Source organism: Chenopodium quinoa, unplaced genomic scaffold, assembly GCF_001683475.1.
Source record: "Chenopodium quinoa cultivar QQ74 unplaced genomic scaffold, ASM168347v1, whole genome shotgun sequence".
In the NCBI taxonomy this organism is placed as follows: Eukaryota; Viridiplantae; Streptophyta; class Magnoliopsida; order Caryophyllales; family Amaranthaceae; genus Chenopodium; species Chenopodium quinoa.
This window is the reverse complement of record NW_018744501.1, coordinates 237,321-247,014: the sequence shown is the minus strand read 5'-3', so window position 1 is coordinate 247,014 and position 9,694 is coordinate 237,321. Positions and strand designations below refer to the sequence as shown.

Here is a 9,694-nt window from a genome sequence, read left to right as displayed (position 1 = left end):
TACCATATTGTTTCACTCTTTTTTTTTTTTTTTGGGTTTGTTGATAAATACTATTCCATCCGTATCAGAATAATCGATACAATCAAATTTAACACATATGTCAATACAATCGTATGACCTTAAATATATATTTTTAAACACCGAGCAGTATAAATATATTAAAAGTATGATGTTATAAAATTTTAAATTATTAACTATTTAACAACCCAGTTTTAGATTTCATTTATTTTAAATATGTTACCAAAAAATTAAGGTCAACGGATTAATTTGGTTTTCTTTGAATTTATTAGCTCGAGTTTGTATATATTTTCCTTTAATTTCTTTTTTATTAATTTATTTTGTCTCTTGTTTATAATTGTCACTTCATCATGGATGGGAATCATTACAATGATGAATATTGTTATAACTATCATGGGGGCAAGAGTTATTATACTCTTTGGGATTTTCATATTTCTGATTCATTCATCGTATCAAAACTCACAAAGTTTTGCATGAATTCCTATGAATTACCCCATGTTTCCTATGATGAATCTAATGAGAATTTCTCAAAAATCTTTGAATCTATATCGAATATAGATGATAAGTAGGTTCTCATCCTACTATATGTCGATGCTGGGCGTTTTTGTTGTTGATGATTTTATGACGAATTGAAAGTAATTCTTTTATCTAAATTTTTTAATACATTTAGGCACCTTTCTATAATACTTCTCTTATTTTACTGTATCAAATTTTTTCTTACCCCCACTCACATATCCGAAAAGAAGAGCTTACAGTAATAATGGTAATTCAAAAGAAAATGGAGGGTGAATTTCAATTCATATACAAAGTAAAAGTAATCAACTCCCTCTCTTATTCAATCTAAATTTTTGACTCTATTTGTAAGAGAAGTTGTTAGATTTTCTATAAACAAAGCCTAAGCAAGTTCCAAATATATACTAAAACAAATTGCTGGTAGTAGAAGTAACTCATCCGCCATATAAAGTGGTACTATCTCTCCTCTTTCTTTAAAGTAAGACTATAATGGATTTCAACAGACTTAATATACTCTTTCCATATTATACACACTTTTACATGTTACTTTCCGTAGTATATAGGATAGATATTGTAAACATATTAAAAAAAAAAAAAAAAAAAAAGGGTTTAACATAGTTATTGCAGTAATATAATAAGAATGAACATACCTGTACCGGAATCTTTTGTGAGGATCCTAATAAATCACTAGGAGTTACACCAGCATTATTCTTACTTTCAAGAAGTTTCGAAATCGTTCCAGTCTCCATACCTTGAAGAAAATGTTTTGCATGGAAGAAGCGTCCACCTTTAATAGCTAGATGCAATGGCGTGTCTCCCTCGTAGTTTTGAAAAAAGATCTGTTTTTCAAATTTTGAATTTCCATGTGCTTTATAAAGGTACTTAATACAATATGGTTGATGTTGTATTAATAGGTGCAACATTGTCTGGCCGTGTTTTTCATCAGATGTCATTACTGAATCTGAAAAGTACATGAGCAATCTTGAGATTGTGATCACATTACCACTTTGAGCCGCCCTTAAAAGAGGTGTTAGACCATTTTTGTCATGTGTATAGGCCGCATCCTCATATGCCTTCGCCAAATCATCTATGATTACACTATCCACATCTTCACCCGAGTCTAACATAACCAAAAATAACTATTATCAAAGGAAGATGGTAATAATTCAATTCAAACATGCAAATGTTTAATTTACAAATTAATTAATTAACTATCATAATTTTACGTGATAACTATTTAATTTAAACGGAGGTAGTATATAGTAATACAAGATAGTAAAAAGAAAAAAAAAAGAATTAACTATCATAATCTTACATGCAATATGCATGTGTGCAATAATGGCATAATTAATTTCTTTAGGTTATAATGTGTGTGACAAGGAATAAAATGTGCAGAAATTGAGTTTCGGTTAACACAAATTCAAGTAAGGGAAAATAACTCTTTACGTACATTGATCAGTGAAGATCAATAAGCTAAAATTAAATTTGGGCCAAAACTTTTTTTATAAGTTGGTGACTTACAGTTGAATATTTCAGCTGCGAGATGAAGAGGTGTCTCATTAAGGTTGTTTGTTAACCTAGCAACAATATTGATATCGAACTCTAGCAATTTCACCACCACCTCAGGATCTTGATTTTTGATTAGTAGCGCTTCGTGAAGGGGTGTATTGCCTTTCGAGTTTTGCACCAACCACGGCCGATCATAATGAGCTCCTTTCGATCTAGCCTCTTCTTTATATCTTTCAAAATATGTGTAACAAAGCTCTAATAATCTCAACACAAACTTCAATTCTGACAATGATAACACGCAATAATCACTCCACACTGAGACATAACGAATCAAGGTGTTCGGAGAATTTCGCATTAGGATATGTAGCGGAGTGTCCCCGTTAATGTCTACTTGACCTATAAACGTGGGAAAGCTTTCGAGAACTTCTTCAATGAAATCAACAAAATCATTTGGTATGACAGGAGTTCCGTTGCTTATTTGCATTAATTTATGAAGGACATTCCTCCTCTTAGAATCTCTTGAGAAAAGATAATTATTTCCAAAATTATGCAGTTTTTCCCTTAAAAAACTCATGTTTGCCCTGTCTATTGCTTCACAAACTTCCAACGTCATTTGATTTTTCTCCAAGGTTTGCTGCATAACATTTCATAAACTAACGCACATTATTAATAATTCGTAAATTAATTTTTATTAAAATTTGAAATTAGAGTAATCAATTTTCAATAATTTAAAATTAATAACTTAATATTAAAATAGAAATCGGAAATGGCCTATGTCACTTGCTGTTTTTTCACTCCAAATTTACTCTTTTTTTTTTTTTTTTTTTTTTTTATAAAAAAATATAAATTTTAATATCAATACTATGTATACTAATGTCAATTACTATATAAATATTATTACACAAGATTCACATTGTATTTAGAGTATAAATCATGATATGATTTGGACAATTTAATTTACCAAACTATGGAAATAATATTAAGCAATTTCTTTTTTTTTTTTTTTTTTTTTTTTTTGGAATGAATATTGAATAAGTTTCATTATAAATTAAAAAACGAATGAATACTGAATAAGTTTCATTATAAATTAAAAAACAACTTTATCATTTATTAAAAAAAAAAGAAGTTGTGATTTGAACATTGAATTGGTTACAAAAATTTTGTGGATATTGCAAAATTACCCTATAAATATAACTTATACGCGGTATAAGTTTAAATATTTTTAGGAGATACTTCATCCGTTCTTTTTAACTTGACCTGCTTTGACTTTTACACTATTCACCACCTCTCCTTTGACCGTCTTCTGTGAATAATAAGTAAGGAAAAACATATTCATGTGGGGTCTTTTTAAATTCGTCCTAATAAGTACTATCATAGTATAAAACTTTTATAATTTTTACTTAAGAAGAATTAAAGTCGTAGATCGTTAAAGTTTTGCATTGGCAAGCGTGATTAAAGAAACAGGTCAAGTAAAAAAGAACAAAGGAAGTAGTAAACATTCGATGTTTTAAATTGCTAAGAATAATCGAATACAACGCAAAATAGTGTTATTACAATTTTCATAATTTTTTCATTGTGAAGTTAAAGATATATATATATATATATATATATATATATATATATATATATATATAATATATATATATATATATATATATATATATATATATATATATATATATATATATATATATATATATATATATATAGCCAGAAACACACCAATATTATTAGGTTAACTATGAAGTGTGATCCGAACTTATTATTTTTTTATTTAAACTTATTTTTTTCTAATTAGGTCTGAAATAAGTAAATTTGTAAAAATAAGATGAACTAAATTAAACGTAGTCTTACTTAGAAGAAATCTAGCTTTAGACTTTCCATAGTGGTTGTACACGATTGTGACTCTCCAAGTGGAACTAATCTCATAGTCTTTTTCTAATATTGAGGCTTTAAAAAAAAATTAGAAACTTCATAAAAAAATTGTAAAAGCAAAATGTGAAATAACCTCTAATAGTAAGCAATATTTTTTTAAAAAAAAATATATATATTTTACTTATCTTTTTAATCTATAATTTAATTGATTTTATGTATTAAATGTTGTGTTATTTCTCAAATTAGATTAGGTATCAAAGTTTATTTTTTATGTTTGATTTTTGATACATACATATATCAAAATTTGTTTGCTATACATATAAAAGTTAATAAGTTATTGTCATGGACCTATCGTGCATGGCACGGGTGCTAAACTAGTGAATTCCTAAAGGAATTATAATTAATTTAGCATTTAAAGATAATTCAAAAATTATTAAATCACAGTCTTCCAATTTAAAAATTATGGTAGTCAAATGACTACGGTTTAATTTTCAGATAATTGGGGAAGGGTCAGAGAAATCTCTGCCTTAAATTGCACCTAGTGGGGCCGACCCCCAAAAGCTCGATCCTTGCCACTAGGTCAAACTTTGCTTAGTTATAGTTTGATCCAGTCGGTCCCTTTACTCTTTAGGGAAGGTATGTTATGGGGCTACTAGCTAGGCTACAAGGGCATAACTAAAAGAACTACGTGTATCCAAATTCATGTAAATTGCTGTAAAATAATAATACAAGAATTATTGGTAATGATAGACGGCTCTGATCTTACCTCAAACTGTTCTTGAATTAAAGATGCAGCGGAGATTCCATCTTTGTTTCGAATGCTTTGTTTGGCCGAGGAATCCAATAGAACTCGCACCATGTAAAAGTTCAAATTCTTTGCAGCCATATGTAATGGTGTGTTTCCTTCTTTGTCTTGATGATTCCTAAGACCAAATATTTCTTTAACATCAAGCAAGTCTTTGCCTTCTTTGTAGCTCGGTATCGTTTTCAAAAGGTGTAAGATGGTCTTGCTTGAACCATCACGCAACTCCGCAGAATGTGGGCAATGATCAAGTATTAATCTAATAATGAGTAGATTATATAGGCTGATGTAATTGATGCTGCCCTATGTAATGGAGTTGCTCCTTTTGCATCACGCCAACATGCAATATACCTATCTTTCTCTAATAGAAGCTTTATCATGTCAAGATATGGGGTATTTGCAACTTTTCTCTTCTCGATTGGTACATCTATTGATTTGTTATAAATTATCGAGATATCAACTAATTCTACAAATCAGAGGCTAAAAAGATTTCCTTCATAATATTCTAAAAAATTGTCTATAAATTTTATGAAAATACATCAAATAGGCTTCAATTAATTCACTCGTTGAATTACAAAGTGCTACTACATTCACTCACTGATTTACAAAGTGCTACTACATGGTTGTTTGATTTGAAACAATTGTTGTATGATGTTCTTCTTCATACTTTATGCTTTTGTGGTTGAAAATTTTACAGTAGTCGTTTGAAATATGACTACCATAATGTTTTAATGATCATATTTTTTTTTTTTTGAATTTAATGATCATATATTTCATAATTGACATATTTTTTCCATGTAACTAATTTATATTACTTTATTAATGGTATTAAATAGTAACTAATTTATATTTTCTTGGCAATGAAAATTTTGTCTTTTTACACTCCCTTACCTCTGTTTCTTGAGTTGTTAATTCAGGTGCTAAAGTTAAACCAATCTTTATTTTATTAATGGCGTTTTAAATTCTTACAATGTTAGAAGCTTAAGAACTAACACACAGTTTTCGTTCGCCCAAAAGTGTTATATCAATAAAAACTTTGACAATATTGGTTTGAATCTTCCCTAAATTAAAAATTCAGCATTTTTGGAAGCAAATCAACTAATGAAATACCTAATTTCCTCTTTAATTTCCTAATTTTTGTTTTTCGGCAGTAAAACTCTATGAATTTTAATTGCCTAGTTGCAAGGAGTTTTGCTCCACTCAACAAAAGTCGTGAGCAGTGACAAAATGCATGATCAATTGATCATTCTCTTGAAATTATGACCGGAAAATGAAAATGAGTGTCAATTAACAAGCTATTAAAACTTTTGGGCGACAATTTACTTTTTATTTTAAAAAGTTTTAATTGATTAAGTGAGTATTTTAAATGGTTGCATTTGACAAATTTTCCAAATCATTATAGTTAATTATCAATGTCTTAAGATGTCACGTAAGTGACATGAACATATTTTCGCTTATCTAGATGTGTGCAATAATCTTAAAAATTTTAAATTATATTTTAACTATTTATTACAATTATGTGACATATATACAATGAGAAAGAAGTAATGTTAAAAGATAAAATGTTATTATATGAAAATAGTCAATACTAGGGCTTTATACCCCAACTAAAAATGGTAGATCAGATAATGATTGTGGTTTCAGTGTTATTTATTTATATGTTTATCTATCTATCTATTTATTTGTTTATTTATTTATTTATTTATTTATTTATTTATTTATTATTATTATTATTATTATTATAATTATTATTATTTCGCAATATAAACCACTATTAAATTGCGTCTCACTCTTTCTCTCATTTATTAACTACAGTGACATAATCTTGATTATACTTTATTTCATTGGCGGACCTGGGCTTGTGCCTGGTGAGTCAAGTGACTCACCAGGGCCCAAAAAAAAAAATTGTAACTTCTGAGTTAGCCCTAGCCCACTTCGCCAGTTCGCCTCTTCCTCTTCGCAAGTTCGCATCTTCCTCTTCGCCTCTTCCTCAGACCTCAGTTCCTCTTTGCTAGTTCGCTTCATCTTCCTCTTCGCATAATTTCAGGTTAGTCATCTACTCATCTTTCGGCTTTTTATTTATTTATTTAATTAATTGTTGATATTACTTGTTAGTTGTAGTTATGAATTATGATTTAGTAATACTAAATTTGAACCCTAAATCCCTAATTGTTCAATAATCAACTCAATTTCAGAGAATTTTGCATTATCTGAATTGTGAATTTGTGAAATGTTTGAACCCTAAATCCCTAATTGTGAATTTGTGAAATGTTAGTTATCAACTTAATCCCTAATTGACTAATTGTTCATAATCTACTGCTCTTCGCTAGTTTGCTCACGCCTCCAGGTCCGCCACTACTGCTGGCTGCTGCTCGCATGCTCGCCTAGTCGCCTGCTCCAGTGCCTAGTCGCTGACTTGCTGTCTTGCCGAGTGTTGGGCGTGGCCCTGCTGCAGTGCTGCTCCGCTGCTCGCCTCAATCATTCAGCGCCTGCCGCCTCTGCCTAGCAAGGTAGGTAATCATCAATTGATTCTTTTTTTTTTTGTGAATTTTTGATCAAATTTGCATTACTTGTCTCTTAAAATTAGTATATACGGTGAATGTTCATTGAATTTGCATTATTTGTGTAAATTGTGTTTTGACTGTTAAATTCAACTTATTAGTTTATCTGTTTATGTCATTATGTGAAATTGTGAAGCCGGACATTGTATAAGACAACAATTAGACTATTAGTGTAAGGAGGATTATAAATTTATAATTAGATTACAGTGTGGACTGGTTAGTGCTTAGTGGTGCTAGTCGCATATTCGGCTGGAAGTTCTGTATAGACTAGTGGAGATATTAGTTTGTTGATTTTAGTCCTGTCAATTTTAAGCTTGTTAATTATTAGTTAGTATTGTAATCTTGTCAATTTTCTATTTGGATGATCTTTGTAAATAATTTTTCTGGGGAATATTGCTTGATTTAGTTTAATATTGCTTGATTTAGTTGAATATGAACTGTCCAACCAATTATGAATAGGGGTAATTCGCTGTTGGGGTTATTTGCATATGATTTATACTTGTGATTTCATTTGTTTTGTTAACTTTGTGTTTGATTAGGTTGTTGAATTTATATGCAGGGAAGACTCAGCTTATTGTGATCAACAAGAGTTGGTATATTGTTGATTTGCCTGGATATGGGTGAGTCTCTGTAATTTTGGTTTTAATTTGGGTAATTTCTGTAATTCTTGAGTCTATTTCATACTGGGAATATTGTATACTTGTATTGTGAATCAATTGTTATTCGTGTTTATTCCTGATCATATGCTTGAATCATATTGAAGTGCCAAAAAAGGATTGCTTTTACGCCTTGAGGCATTGCTTCAAAATTATTGATCATCCTGTAAAACATGTTGCGGACTGATATGTATTTAGGCTACATCCGCTGTAGTTAATTTGGTCTCCAATCGTGTTGTTTATTTTCAAGTTTAGGAAGTAAATGTCTCCTTACATGTCATTGTGAAATTTTTTTTACATATTTGATTATCGATTGTGACTCACCAGTCGGAAATTCCTGGGTCCGCCACTGCTTTATTTGTATGTATGAAATAATGAATAATTGAAAAATATATACTTTTGTATTACAAGATTGATTACACTGATATACATGAATTAAATAATGTAATTTATTTAGTTTTTCAGACTCCAAATTTAAGTAATTGATTGTTATTATGAAAAGTTTCACTGACGCCTTTTAAATGTACAAGTTTGACAATTTTTTATCTCTAATTATTTTTAGATATGAATCTTGAAATGAAAAGTTGTTAGGTTAAAATATACAATAAGTCGAATTTAAAACAATTTTTATATTAATATTTGATAATTATTATTACATATTAGTAAAAAATGATCAAAGTGAGTTGTGTGAATGTTACTAAAAATCAACTTATACATTTATTTTTGGGGTTGAAGATAGTAATTATAAGGAAATTAAAAATATAAAATTCAATACTATGAAAATTAAAAAAAAAAATAAAAAAATGTAAGGAATCTAATAAGAGCTCGATAAGTTAATATGTTTTTTTTATATATTAATACCTCTATATATTAACATAAAATATGGTAGAATTCATACTTACCAATAGGTTGGTGCATGGTTGCAAGATGAAGGAGAGTCTCTTTATAATTGTTGATAACATTAACCATTTTAGGATGGTTTTCTACCAACAATTTAGCAACCTCAACGTTACCATGGATAAGTGCAACATGTAATGGTATGTTGCCCTCTCCATTCTTCGTTATGAACGCGCTACCCTCCTCTTCGACTGTCTCCTCGTACACATAGTTATGGAGTAGCTTAAAAATGTCCATGTCGCCCACCTCAGCGGCGACATGGACAGGGGTGTTTCCGTCTTCGTTCTTCTGATTCATCAGCTTATCAATGGCTTGTTTAGATACTAAGCCCTTTAAAACAACTTCTTCTACGAACCCGAATTGCTGATATTGAATTCCTAAGTGAAGGATGTTATTTTTGTGATCAGTTTGCTTAAGAAAATATTCCTCACTACCACTCTCTATTTCTTTGTTTCGTGCATCTTTTAGAAAGCTTACATCACCTGATAGTGCAGCATTGTAAAGCTCTATTTCCATTATTTAATTGTCTTTTGTTTTTTTGTTTTTTTTTTTTTTAATTTTTTTTTTAATTTTTTTTAATTTTTTTTAATTTTTAATGTCTATGCTTGTTTATTGTAACTCATGCATGGTTTCATGTACACAATATATAATAAGTAATTTCGTATCTATTACTACTTGTTACATAGCTTTGTTCATAACCTTTTATACTTTTTTAATGAATAAGCTTCTATTTTTGGTTATGTGTTCTGAATGTTGGCTTTAATTTCTTTAACTAAAGTGGAAGAAATAATCTTTTATGTCCTTTACGACACATTAGATGCAATAGACAAGAATAAAACTAGTTCAAAATCATGAAATCATAT

The 9,694-nt window shown here is 29.4% G+C and overlaps 1 protein-coding gene across 1 annotated transcript; it reads right to left on the bottom strand.

Moving 5' to 3' along the window:
* Positions 1-913: 913 nt before the first annotated feature.
* On the bottom strand, positions 914-9,347 carry LOC110697896 (serine/threonine-protein phosphatase 6 regulatory ankyrin repeat subunit B-like). Its single transcript, XM_021875299.1, has 6 exons — positions 8,837-9,347; positions 5,069-5,183; positions 4,682-4,976; positions 2,053-2,674; positions 1,182-1,651; positions 914-1,015 (listed from the first exon to the last, which is right to left on the bottom strand). The coding sequence occupies exons 1-6, from the start codon at positions 9,345-9,347 to the stop codon at positions 914-916; spliced, it is 2,115 nt and encodes a 704-aa protein (XP_021730991.1).
* Between the last annotated feature and the right edge of the window lie 347 nt (positions 9,348-9,694).

Coding starts and splice junctions, on each gene's coding strand:
- LOC110697896 (XM_021875299.1), bottom strand. CDS start 9,347: ATGGAAATAGAGCTTTACAATGCTGCACTATCAGGTGATGTAAGCTTT. Junction 2,675..4,681: donor TAATTCAAGAACAGTTTGAG/GTAAGATCAGAG, acceptor AATGTTATGCAG/CAAACCTTGGAGAAAAATCA. Junction 1,016..1,181: donor CACAAAAGATTCCGGTACAG/GTATGTTCATTC, acceptor AATCCATTATAG/TCTTACTTTAAAGAAAGAGG.